General features: G+C 45.9%; 2 protein-coding genes across 3 annotated transcripts in view; both read right to left on the bottom strand.

Moving 5' to 3' along the window:
* Positions 1-12,865, bottom strand: part of LOC144325956 (synaptonemal complex central element protein 3-like) — a 258,614-nt gene that overhangs the window by 83,210 nt on the left and 162,539 nt on the right. The window lies entirely within an intron of this gene.
* FAM162A (family with sequence similarity 162 member A) lies at positions 904-11,837 on the bottom strand. 2 transcript variants are annotated; one of them, XM_077920910.1, is made up of 5 exons: positions 11,743-11,837; positions 9,858-9,995; positions 7,001-7,103; positions 2,311-2,419; positions 904-1,262 (listed from the first exon to the last, which is right to left on the bottom strand). In XM_077920910.1, the coding sequence occupies exons 1-5, from the start codon at positions 11,747-11,749 to the stop codon at positions 1,167-1,169; spliced, it is 453 nt and encodes a 150-aa protein (XP_077777036.1). In that variant the 5' UTR covers positions 11,750-11,837; the 3' UTR covers positions 904-1,166. The 2 variants fall into 2 exon arrangements, with proteins under 2 accessions (XP_077777036.1, XP_077777037.1); XM_077920911.1 differs by lacking the exon at positions 11,743-11,837 and adding an exon at positions 11,446-11,705.

The raw sequence follows: 12,865 nt of genomic DNA, 5'->3' as shown, positions 1-12,865 counted from the left end.
GCAGCCAACTGGAAGCCACACCTTGGTTTTCGAACGTTTTCAGAATTCGAATGGAATTCTGGAACCAATTATATTTGAGAATCAAGGTATGACTGTATAAGTTATTTTCTGCAGCTTTTGTTGCCAATTTTAGGGAGATTGCTAGGTACCAGGAACACACTTTTATTGTGTTTCTGTTCCTACATCAGCAACTAATCCCAGAGAGTAGTGTTAGGAAAGTGTTCCAAGGACCCTGGCCAATTTTCCTGTGGGTTCCACAGACCCCCACTTTATCCCCAAAATTGTTAATACTTCCTTGAAGCCATTAGGGCATTACACCCATGTAAGTGGGTATAGGATTGAAGTCCTGAATAGTATCTCCTTTTAGTGCTATCCTCTGTGTTGGATTTAGAGTGCATGATCCTCAGAGCCAAGGCTTGTCTATTCACACATAGCCAGACTTTCTGACCTCCGAACTTCCCTGTGTTTATCAAAGACTTTTGAATTGGGCGCCCTGTCAACTTCGATGTATGAGTTTTGTGTTCTGAGCACTTGTTCTGCACTGGAGCTGAATCACATATGCCAGTTATATCCTGAAATAATGAAGATGTCAGAGATTATGAAGTTTAGAATCAAAGGTTTTAGGATATCAACAGAACAGAAAACCAGAATTATTACAGATATTAGCTTCCCAAAACATTCACGGCTGGTAGATGATATGAGAGCAAGCGGTAGCGTCTACATTCCATTACTGCTGTTTCAAAGCGTTAGGTCACACACCATTAAGATACCCATGCTACCACCGTGTGTGTGTGTGTGTGTGTGTGTGTGTGTGTGTGTGGAGAGAGAAAGATTCCTATGTATGCTATTAGTCACTCAAAGTGAATTCAGTACCTTGCTTCAACAAGCCTATTGACCAATACAAAAGGTGCAATGAATATTTTAATACATACAGTAACTGAACGGAATTGGATACCGTATTTAGCTTTCTTTGAAACTGAATAGTTACTGGATACTAGCAAAATATGAAATCTTCATAGGATTACCACAAAATAATTTTATTTCCTGGAAGCTCAAAAGCAACCCTTGACTAATGAATATGCCTTCCCTCAAGCCCCCCCTCCTCCTCTATAATTAAAAGATAGCAGTACATCTTGTGCCTTCTGAAGTATTGTCCTTCCCCTTGACTATGGTTTGGCAGAGACACTCTGAGCGGCCTCCTCTCTCCAGCGAGCTTTTTTCTCCAGATTCTGGCTCGTCAGGGATTCGTGCCTCTCAACAGCCTGCAGCAAAGAAGAGACCACAGAAGCATGCAAGGAAAGTGACCATGTGACTATACATTATTTTGGCTTCAGGTGTGATTCCTGGAATGTAACCCATAAGTAAGTTGCGGGTTTGCTGTATGAAGACTTGAAAGGCTTTTTAGACTCCAGGACTTATGACATGACCACTCAATGGAAGACAGTGCACTACTTGAAGGACAAGACTTGAACCCAGACTGTTTGGATCTATGTCAGACAGGTTAATTTCTTTATTTCAGGAAACAAGTAATGATAACAGGACGAAGAGCCCCCATATATATCCTCTCCTGCTCACCTTAAGAGATAATAGCAGAGCTTTCAAGAAAAGGCAGAAAAGAGTAACTACCGTATTTTTTGCTCTATAAGACTCACTTTTTCCCTCCCAAAAAGTAAGTGGAAGTGAATGCAGGCTGCGCAGCTATCCCAGAAGCCAGAACAGCAAGAGGGATTGCTGCTTTCACTGCGCAGCGATCCCTCTTGCTGTTCTGGCTTCTGAGATTCAGAATATTTTTTTTCTTGTTTTCCTCCTCCAAAAACTAGGTGCGTCTTGTGGTCTGGTGCGTCTTATAGAGCGAAAAACATGGTAAGCATCAAGAAATTGAGATGCCAAACATGATGCTGTAATCCTGTCTGCCAGTGGGGGGCCATTTCAAGCCCTCTCCATATTACAGTTTCCAGCTAACATTACAGTATATTTTTTATGAAAACTATAAGCAATCTCCCACAGAGCCATTGACATAAACTGTTGATAATGCACTGAATTCCACATTTGGGGAAATTCCCATTCCCATTCCCATGCCTATCCTACCCTGACTTTGATTCTAATTCCCTCTTTCTTCCTCTCTCCCTCCCCCCATCTCTTACGTAAACTATAGTTTAGCCTTCCATTTACTTTATTAAAAATACAACCACCCACATTTTCCCTGCTGCAGTATTCCCACAATTTAGTTGCTGTTCCTGAGAGGTTAAGCTGGTCCATTAGCTCTTTCCCCCCACGCTATTGCCAACCTCTTAGCTCTCTTGTACTCACCCGCTTCCCCAGAATGACCATCATTATGCAGCCCATGATTGTCAAGCCAATCATTACGTAGCTGATCTTCACACGCATCTTGTTCCTCGCTGCGTCAACCATCTCGAACCTTTAAAGAATGGATTATCCTAAATTAACTGTCATGGATTTGCATTGTCAAGCCATAGCTGCTTCCACTGCCTTGCCCATCTTGTTAATGGGGGGAAATCAAAGGAAGAATCTAGTTAAAGGCTGCTTAGCCATAAGGCAAAACCCATTATTGTACCATTTGGGGGACTACATAACCCCTAGAGCAGGGGCCGGGGCTGGTTCACTCCCACAGAGATGGCTCCATGGGCCAGATCGCATCTGCGCAGACGCGATTTTCGGCGTCTGCGCAAACATGATTTCTGGCACCGCGGAAGCAAGTCCCTGCTCCGCGCTGCACCAGTTTAGCACAGTGCAAGGGGGTCTCTCCGAGCAGGCAGCTCGGCTCGGGGGCCATTTATTTTTTTGTAAAAAATACTTTTTATTAGATTTTCAAAAGCAAAAACAAATAAAAACATAAGTCAAATTTTCAAAAACGAAGTCAAATAAAACATAAACTCTTACATAAACTCTTGCATCCAGCATCTTAGTGTTTTCTTATTTACCCTGTGCTTTGTCGAGCTCAGACTTCCTTCCTTCCCTGCTTCGGCTTTCACAAACTAACATCCACTCTTACAGATTCTTATTTACATTCCATCCACATCACAAGATTTAAGTTAACCCTGCTACAGTTTTTTAAACTTCTACAGTTATTCCGTACATACATAACAAATTTACTCCACTCCTCTTCAAACTTTGTTACTTTTTGGTGTCTAATCTTATCATTTTCGCCAACTCAGCATATTCAAACGGCTCGGGGGCCGTTTAAACGACCCCTGAGGGCCGCCTGTGGCCCATGGGCTGCAGGTTGCCGACCCCTGCCCTGGAGCTTGGGTTAAAAGTGTCTGGATTTTTTTCTTATTCAGGCAGAACTGCTGGCTTGGCCCAGTCCTGCTTGGCTGCTTTTGAAGTCCTTAGACCAGGAGAGCAGAATTGGGAGGCATGCAGAGGTAGGACCTAGAACGAGGTAGGGCACAACTCTGACCTTCAAAAGGACCAACAGGTCCCTTCTCTTCTGAGGGAGGGAGAAAAACTAGCAGACACTAGGAGGAGGAGGAGGAGGCAAGTGCTCAGGAGTTTAATCTTCACACAGATGCTGCAAAGCAAGGTAAAGAAAAGGGGAAAGGAATACTTGCACGATACAAAATCAACCCTTGAATGGACCTGACCAGGCAGAGAGACACAGTGTGGGACTTCTGAAGAAAAGAGATCTTCTGACAGTGAAGAAATGTCAGTATGGTCCCCTCCTGATGGTTGTCTCTCTCTTCCATGGCTTATTCCGTATTAAAGACAGTGTCGTCACTCGGCAGCCATAATAGAAAGGCCAACACAACCCGATTCCCGGTGCGCAAGGATGTCCCCATATGATCTACCAACAACTAAGGACACAGAGGAGCTTGAGAAGGTCTGAGTGAAGGGGCAAATGGAAAATGCCATACAATGTAAGCAAGTGAAAAGTGATTTATACTGGGGCAAAACAACAGCAGCAGCCCTCAACCAGAGGGATCTATCTAACTGATAGGATCTAAGCTGGCAGTCACTACAAAAGGGTTCTTGGGTCATGGCAGATAACCCAATTTGTGGCAGCTGTGAGGAAGGTGAATTCCATGCTAGGAGTCATGAGAAGAGGAGTTGAAAAGAAATGGCCAGTACCATTGTACAAATCTATGGTGTGACTGAACTGTCTACATTTCTGGTCTCCTCAGCCCACGAAAGGATATTGCAAAGCTGGAAAAGGTTGAGAAGATGGCAATCAAAATGACCAAGGGGATGAGAGAACTCCCCTATGAGCAAAGGTTACAACATTTGGGCCTTTTTAGTTTGGAAAAGTAAAGGGGAACACCACAAAGCTATGTAAAATGATGCACAGAAAGAAGAAAGTGGGTCCAGAGATACTTTTCTCTCTAGAGCCCAGGGTCCTAGACGCTTACCTGGGTTCTAGAGAGAAGGGTCATCCAGAGCCCGGGGTCATCCAGTGAAGCTGGACGGTGAAATATTTTGGCCAAGCTTCTTCACACAGCACAGTTAAACTGCGGAACTTGCTACCACAATTAAGTCAAAGCTGGAAAGAACCTATGAGAGGAAACATCGCTAATGTTGCCTTTCCAAGCCAAGATGTAGTCATCACCTCTGTCAACAGTGTGAAAAAATGTTCAATAAGATAATAAGCAAACAGCTGACTAAATCTCAGAATATTTGGGTTAGTGCTTCAGCACCCTCGCTATAAACCTAACGGGATTCCCACAAAATCTGCTTTGCAGCTTTTTAAGCACTCAGCACTAAAAGCCCATCTGCAAAATAATTCTTGGTCCAGAACTGTATCAAGGAAGAGCTAACACAAAAGCCTGGGAAGCTCCGTGCAATCTATTCTGCCCGAATCTGTCGTTGTGCCTGTTTCTACAATTTCATTAAGTGTTTGCCGTTTGAGTAGTTAATTGGTGGGATCAGTAACATGCATGACAGAGTCAGTAACTTCTGGGAACAGAACTGATAATGTAATCACAGTTCAAAGTCAGTTCCTTCTGGCAGCTGCTGCCGATTGCTTTGCTCTTCGACGCAGCTGGAAACAAGCAGCAAGCTTTGAGTGTCTGGATCCCTTGATCAGCCTTGCAGAGGCCCTATGCTACTATTTTTCGCACTGGGCGACTACTACTGCAAAGAACATATGATAGGAAGCTACAAATGCACTCTGCCTGGTACGCAGGCTGAGACCCTACCTGCCCGCAGACTGTCTCACCAGAGTGGTGCATGCTCTGGTTATCTCCCGCTTGGACTACTGCAATGCGCTCTATGTGGGGCTACCTTTGAAGGTGACCCGGAAACTACAATTAATCCAGAATGCGGCAGCTAGACTAGTGACTGGGAGCAGCCGCTGAGACCATATAACACCGGTCTTGAAAGACCTACCACTGGCTCCCAGTACGTTTCCGAGCACAATTCCAAGTGTTGGTGCTGACCTTTAAAGCCCTAAACAGCCTCGGCCCAGTAGACCTGAAGGAGCATCTCCACCCCCATCATTCTGCCAGGACACTGAGGTCCAGCGCCAAGGGCCTTCTGGTGGTTCCCTCCCTGCGAGAAGCCAAGTTATAGGGAACCAGGCAGAGAGCCTTCTCGGTAGTGGCACCCGCCCTGTGGAACGCCCTCCCACCAGATGTCAAAGGGAAAAATAACTACCAAACTTTTAGAAGACATCTAAAGGCAGCCCTGTTTAGGGAAGCTTTTAATGTTTAAAAGGTTATTGTATTTTAGTGTTTTGTTGGAAGCCGTCCAGAGTGGCTGGGGGACCCAGCCAGATGGGCAGGGTATAAATTATTATTATTATTATTATTATTATTATTATTATTATTATTATTATTATCTGCAAGCCCAATAATATTCTTTGTTGATAGGATTTCCTTGAGACACATAGTCAAATAGCACACAGACCAAAGCAGCACAGGAAGGTGAGGCTCTCTGAAATGCTTCACTGCTCCATGTAAAACTAACATAGTCTTCATAAGGCTGGAAAAGGCTTTGATACAGGTCAGATGAACACCAATTTTATCCAGCCTGTATCTACTGAAAGCTCAGAACCCCAAGATGGGCAGTGTTCAAGGGGCTCAGGCCTAAAAACCAGCCTACACCTTATGCTCATCGCATGACGCACAGTGAAAAAAGAGCCTGCCTCTGTTCATCTCTGCGTAACACACTGGTTTTCTAGACATTGGCAGAGGGAAAGACAAAGAAATAAGCAGAGGTAGACAGCACACAAGTTGATCCTTCTTTGCCTGCCTGTCTCCAAGGAGAATTTCAGAACCCTCAGTCAGAGCGTAGCTTGCACATGACTACTTGTGATGGGATTAAAATGTAGCCAAGCCACATTACACCTCCTAATCCACATACCCGCGATCACTCATCTTTTATAAAATATTCTGGATTCTCTGAATATTACCAAAAATTACAACCAGAATTATGCCAATGGCAATTTTAGCCTGGTTTGCGCTTAATGCTAAGCCATGGTTTGCTTTCCCAGAGTATGGCTTGTTTGAACATCCACACCCAACCCAAACTAACCAAGGTCTGTTTTCTAACAACAAACCATAATGTGGAGCCAATATTTGTGGTTAACTTACAAGATCCACTGTTTAGCGTTATGTTCAAACCAAACAGTCTTGCTTCGCCACAGTCTGTATTACCCTATCCTTCACCAAGCTACAGATGTGCAAGGCAAGAGTAGCTGGAAAACAAGCTGAAGACACAAGCTGCGGCTTGCTTTCCTGCCTATGAGACAACCTATGGTTTGTTGAACAAGACGTGGTTAAAACAAGCCATGACTTATTGTGTTATGTGTGAACGCAGCCAATGATAATTTGAACATCTTGCTGTAATAGCTATCTGCATTTGACTGATTAAAAAAGATGGGTGGTGGAGATAAAAGAGTATTAACCTCATTCCTTTGCGAAGGGCATATCCCAGCGTTAGCATGAAATAATTACTGGAGTCAAATATGGAATCATTTTAGCTACACTAGAAGTACAGTTTAAAGCAGTTTTTTAAATGCTTGGTTTGTGAAACTCAGACTTACGACACTGTTTCTGGTATATCCTCTTCTTTCTTGAAACGGCCCGTCCATAGCAACAACTTCTTGTCCCAGTCACTGGGCTTGTGTCCTGGAACTTTGAAAGAGGCTGTAGAAAGCAGGGGAGAGAAAATGCAGAGCTTGAGAACCAAACACCTTATCCAAAAGGTGGAATCGAGATAGCGATCTCTTGCAGCACAGCCAATTACTTGAGGTATGAGGAGCCACTGGCCCCCTCAGGCCTTCATCTGTCTCTGTTGGACTCTCCTCAGCGTTCCTGCTCCACCAGTCAGGATGACAAAGCAGAGCACTCTGTCATTGCTTCACCAGCCTGATCAGCTCTGTACTGAGTTTCCGAGCACAGTTCAAAGTGTTGGTGCTGACCTTTAAAGCCCTAAATGGCCTCGGTCCTGTATACCTGAAGGAGGGTCTCCACTTCCATTGTTCTGCCCGGACACTGAGGTCCAGCGCCAAGGGCCTTCTGGCGGTTCCCTCATTGCGAGAAGTGAGGTTACAGGGAACCAGGCAGAGGGCCTTCTCGGGAGTGGCACCTGCCCTGTGGAATGCCCTCCCTTCAGATGTGAAGGAAATAAGCAGCTACCTTCTTTTTAGAAGACATCTGAAGGCAGCCCTTTTTAGGGAAGTTTTTAATATTTAATGCTGTATTGTTTTTAACACTTGATTGGAAGCCGCCCAGAGTGGCTGGGGAAACTCAGCCAGATGGGCGGGGTATAAATAATAAATTATTTATTATTATTATTATTATTATTATTATTATTATTATTGGCTGAAGAAGAAGTGGATTCACTTTCTCAGTGACCAATACAGAAGCCAATCCATCTAGCTTCAGCCTCGCTTGCTTATCTTGAGAGGGGAAGGGGAACTTGGTTTCATTAGCAGCTGCCACCTCAAGGTACCTGAAACTGTCCCCTTTTATCCACTGCTCAGCTATTCCTGATCATCTTAGCAGTGGCAGAGGAGAGATATGGGCTGGGATTACACAGTCTCTCCCCACTCTGCTGATCAGGAAACAAGCCAGCAGCGTAGTAAGTCCTGGGACTCTGGATCACCCTCTTCTCAGCTGTGTGCAGGAGAGATAGAAAGATGGCGCCTGTCTCCTCTGCAAGGGGGGGGGGGTGTCATGTATGTACATGTCTGCAAGAGTGTAGGCTAGCTCTACTTATTGCTAGCCCTGATCCTACCAACTATGGTTTTGAGCCTGTGGGGGTTTTTTTCTGCATTTAGATAAAACACTTTGCACACTGAGCCACTTCTGAATGATTAAAGAATTAGAGTCTTGACCAGGGGGGTTTAGGAGCTTAAAATACCAGTAGCAAGCTATCTGCATTTCAGACTGCTGATAAGAAGGTGAAAATTATTCAGCTCATACCAACCAGTATGTTTGAAGACAACAGTCATGTCCCATTCCCTATTCATGAGAGTCTATCTACCAAAAAAAAAGTGGGGGGGGGGGCAGCTGGTCCCAAATGCTAAACAGTCGGAAAGGCAAAGGTGCAACCGGACATTCAAGGATTTAATGCTTCTAGACAGTAACAAGTTCAGAAAATATGGGCTGAGGTATCTTCAAGCCATCAACCTTCCTACACAAAGACACCTTCATTTACTAATGATCAACCACTTCCAAGTCCTTAGTGCAGGCATCCCCAAACTCAGCCCTCCAGATCTTTTGGGGCTACAACTCCCACCATCCCTAGCTAACAGGACCAGTGGTCAGGGATGATGGGAATTGTAGTCTCAAAACATCTGGAGGGCCGAGTTTGGGGATGCCTGCCTTAGTGGCTGCCTGTCAACTCAGAAGCAGGGCTTACTCCCAGGTAAATCAGGTTAGGATTGCAACCTTAGTCACCAAAACCCTTTAGACAGAAAAGGCCTGATTTCAGCAAGTCTCACATATGGACTTTGGCTTGCAAAATATGGTAGCATACATAGTTAAGCAAACATAGCCATAGAAAGGAAGGTTAGTCAAAAGTTTATAGGGAAAGGAAATCAAACAGCAAGTCACTACATGAAGGTAATGCTAGCACACACATTGCATACAATGTATGTGGATCTACTTCCTCATTTTTAAATTGCACAAATTTAACGAAGAAAATAAGATCCTCAATACAGAGAATGCACGGGGTTCATTCACTGTCCTAATTTCCAGTCAACAACTACTTCCCATTGCGCTCTACCTTTTCCTTCAGTGTTAATGGGCTACATGCACACTTGTGGATACGCCCCCATTCTTTCAGATACTGGAAAAAGAAATCTGATTTGGGGCATGCATATAAAACAATTTTAAAACTACTGGGGGTGGGCCATATTGCCCAATCAGTACCAGAGACAGTCACATGCAAATACACATGTTGGATTTCCAGGCATGCTGCTGGAACCTATACCGTATTTTTTGCTCTATAAGATGCACCAGACCATAAGATGCACCTAGTTTTTGGAGGAGGAAAACAAGAAAAAAAATATTCTGAATCTCAGAAGCCAGAACAGCAAGAGGGATCGCTGCGCAGTGAAAGCAGCGATCCCTCTTGCTGTTCTGGCTTCTGGGATAGCTGCGCAGCCTGCATTCGCTCCATAAGACGCACACACATTTCCCCTTACTTTTTAGGAGAGAAAAAGTGAGTCTTATAGAGCAAAAAATACGGCAGTTAAATGCCCAGCTCTTTCCAGCATGACCGAACATGGCAGAAAAGAAAGAAATGAATTTGTAGATAGTAGTCAATGACGAGTCATCAAAAAGCAGTTATTTACACAAAGGGTAAGGCTACCACCCTACACACACTTACTTGGGGAGCAGATTCCGTGAAACACCATATACCAATCAAGCAGGAAGATAATTCTGGTTTACCTGAAGCCTGGGGTTTTGGCTTCTGCACATTCTCTGCTTGGGTTTTGCTGCACATCCTCCTGTTCACGAAGCGGCATGGTCCCCCACTTGCACGCAGAGCAGAAGGAAGACGTTTGTCCAAAATCCTAACAACTACGCCTGGGAGAAGGAGGGCGGGGTGGGAGGGGAGAAAGGTGACACGTTAGAACAAGTTGCAGCATAAAGAGAGAAACATAACACGACACAGAAGACCCTACTCTCGGCTTCAGGTGAATTTAAGAGGGAAAGCGCAACTGAACTCTGCAAGATGTGCTGGTAGAAGTACGACAGCGCCGGATTCGAGATGGTGCAGGCAGTTCTCCCGCACCAGGCGCCAAGCTGAGGGGGCACAAAGCAGTAGGAAGAACAATGACCTATTTGGGTGGGGGGTGCCAAATTTTGTGCTCGCCCAGGACGACCTGTTACCCAAAGCCTGCCCTTGAGTATCCTCTGACTGCATTTGCTTTTGTTTCTTTTTGGAAATTTTAATAAGAGCAACAGCAACAAAATCCTGTGGGGGAGAAAGCTTATCAGAAGGTACCCTGATGGGTTCCATAGGGTCACAACTGGAAAAGATATGGTTTTGGGGACTCAAACCTATTCAGTAGCCATCTCACACTTAAGTCATAAATATCTAGTGGATTGTTCAAAACACTAAGACGAGAAAGCAAAAAAAGCCACACATTTTTCAAAGTGTCAAAAATGAACCACAGACTAGGTTTTCCAAGCTAGTTAAGAGTTGGTCAGGCGCCCTTAAAACATTTTTAGTGATGGAAGTATTTGGCCTGCCATAAGTCAAACACAAATCAATATTTAGGTAAAGGGACCCCTGACCATTAGGTCCAGTCGTGGCCGACTCTGGGGTTGTGGCGCTCATCTCGCTTTATTGGCCGAGGGAGCCGGTGTACAGCTTCCAGGTCATGTGGCCAGCAGGACTAAGCCGCTTCTGGCGAACCAGAGCAGCGCACGGAAACGCCGTTTACCTTCCCGCTGGAGTGGTACCTATTTATCTACTTGCACTTTGATGTGCTTTCAAACTGCTAGGTTGGCAGGAGCAGGGACCGAGCAACGGGAGCTCACCCTGTCATGGGGATTCAAACTGCCAACCTTCTGACTGGCAAGTTCTAGGCTCTGTGGTATAATAATAATAATAATAATAATAATAATAATAATAATAATAATAATTTATTATTTATATCCCCCCCAATCTGGCTGGGCTTCCCCAGCCACTCTGGGCGGCTTCCAAAAATATATTAAAATACTGTAATACATAAACATTGAAAACTTCCCTAAAGAGGGCTGCCTTCAGATGTCTTCTAAAAGTTTGGTAGTTGTTGATCTCTTTGACATCTGGTGGGAGGGCTTTTAACCCACAGCGCCACCTGTGTCCCTAATCAATATTTACCAATACATGACTAATGTATTAATCCATATTTACCAATACATGACTAATGTATTAATCCATATTTACCAATACATGACTAATGTACTAATCCATATTTACCAATACATGACTAATGTACTAATCCATATTTACCAATACATTACTAATGTACTAATCCATATTTACCAGTACATTCTGACTCCTCTCCCCCCCTGGAGTATGTTAGGGCCAGAATACTTTGCATCTCTCTCCCCCTTCTTCCTGCGAGGAGCTCCAGGTGAGTCTCCTCCTCTGGTCCCCCCAACAACCCGGCGAGGGAGGCGAGGCTGAGAGGCGGGCGCCAAGGTCGGCCGGGCGGGCTGCACCACCTGAAGCCGGGGCTCCCCGGGTCTGCCCAGCCCCGGCTCCGGCTCGCGGGCCCGAGGTCGGGCAAGGGCGAAGGCGCGGCGCGGGGCCCGGACTAGGCCGAGCTGAGACACTCACCCGCCATGGCCCCCAGGAAAGAGGCGCTTCGTTCCCCGCCGCCGAGGCCCCGGCTCCGCGCTTACGAAACGCGCCTCGGAGGGGAAGGAAGGTCAGGAGCGGAGCCGAGAAGAAGCAGCAGCAGGAGGAGGAGGAGGAGGAGGAGCTGTGGGCGTCGCTGGCCGCGGAGGCCGGGCCGAGGGGAGGCCGAATGGCGGGCGGGGAAGAGGCTCCAGGGCCGCCTCCCTCGGCGCGGAGCTGCCGCGCTTTACTCGCGAGGAGGAGGACGCCGCTCACCTGCCTCCTGAGAAATCTCTATGAGGGACACGAAGCAGCGACAGTCAGACCTGGAGAGGGAACAACGGGTTGGGAAAGGAGGAGGGCAAGGCTGCACAGCATCGCGCTCCTTAATGCGTGGCAGCCTCCCTTCTGGACCGTGTCAGCGAACACCTTCTACCCGAATACAGTGGCACCTCGGGTTAAGAACTTAATTCGTTCTAGAGAGCCGTTCTTAACCTGAAACTGTTCTTGACCTGAAGCACCACTTTAGCTAATGGGGCCTCCTGCTGCTGCCGTGCCACTGGAGCACGATTTCTGTTCTTATCCTGAAGCAAAGTTCTTAACCTGAAGCACTATTTCTGGGTGAGTGGAGTCTGTAACCTGAAGCGTCTGTAACCCGAGGTACCACTGTCCTCTCCTTTACCTCCTCATATTGAAATCCTGCCCCTCAATGAGGCCAAACTTAGATGCACAAAAGGTTGAGGGGTCTGCGTCCCCCCAGAATAAAAGCACTGGATAATTCCCAAAATACAACACCATGTATTGCAGCAGCAAATACAGTGGTATCTCAGGTTACCGTACGTACTTATCGCCAAATAATTGATGCTTTTGAATTCTGGTGCTGGAGGAGACTCTGGAGAGTCCCATGGAGTGCAAGAAGATCAAACCTCTCAATTCTGAAGGAAACCAGCCCTGAGTGCTCACTGGAAGGACAGATCCTGAAGCTGAGGCTCCAAGACTTTGGCCACCTCAGGAGAAGACTCGACTCCCTGGAAAAGACCCTGATGCTGGGAAAGATGGAGGGCACAAGGAGAAGGGGACGATAGAGGATGAGATGGTTGGACAGTGTTCTTGAAGCTGCCAG

The sequence above is a fragment of the Podarcis muralis genome, chromosome 17, assembly GCF_964188315.1.
Source record: "Podarcis muralis chromosome 17, rPodMur119.hap1.1, whole genome shotgun sequence".
In the NCBI taxonomy this organism is placed as follows: domain Eukaryota; kingdom Metazoa; phylum Chordata; class Lepidosauria; order Squamata; family Lacertidae; genus Podarcis; species Podarcis muralis.
Note: the sequence above shows the minus strand (reverse complement) of the source record. Positions and strands in the feature narration are given on the sequence as shown.

Excerpts from the sequence above, each read along its gene's own strand:
- FAM162A (XM_077920911.1), bottom strand. The coding sequence starts at position 11,503 with ATGCAAAGTATTCTGGCCCTAACATACTCCAGGGGGGGAGAGGAGTCA. Across the intron at positions 9,996-11,445 it reads AGAGGAGTCAGAATGTACTG|GCGTAGTTGTTAGGATTTTG; the intron begins GTAAATATGGAT and ends TCCTTCTCCCAG. Across the intron at positions 7,104-9,857 it reads GCCAAAACCCCAGGCTTCAG|CCTCTTTCAAAGTTCCAGGA; the intron begins GTAAACCAGAAT and ends TGCTTTCTACAG.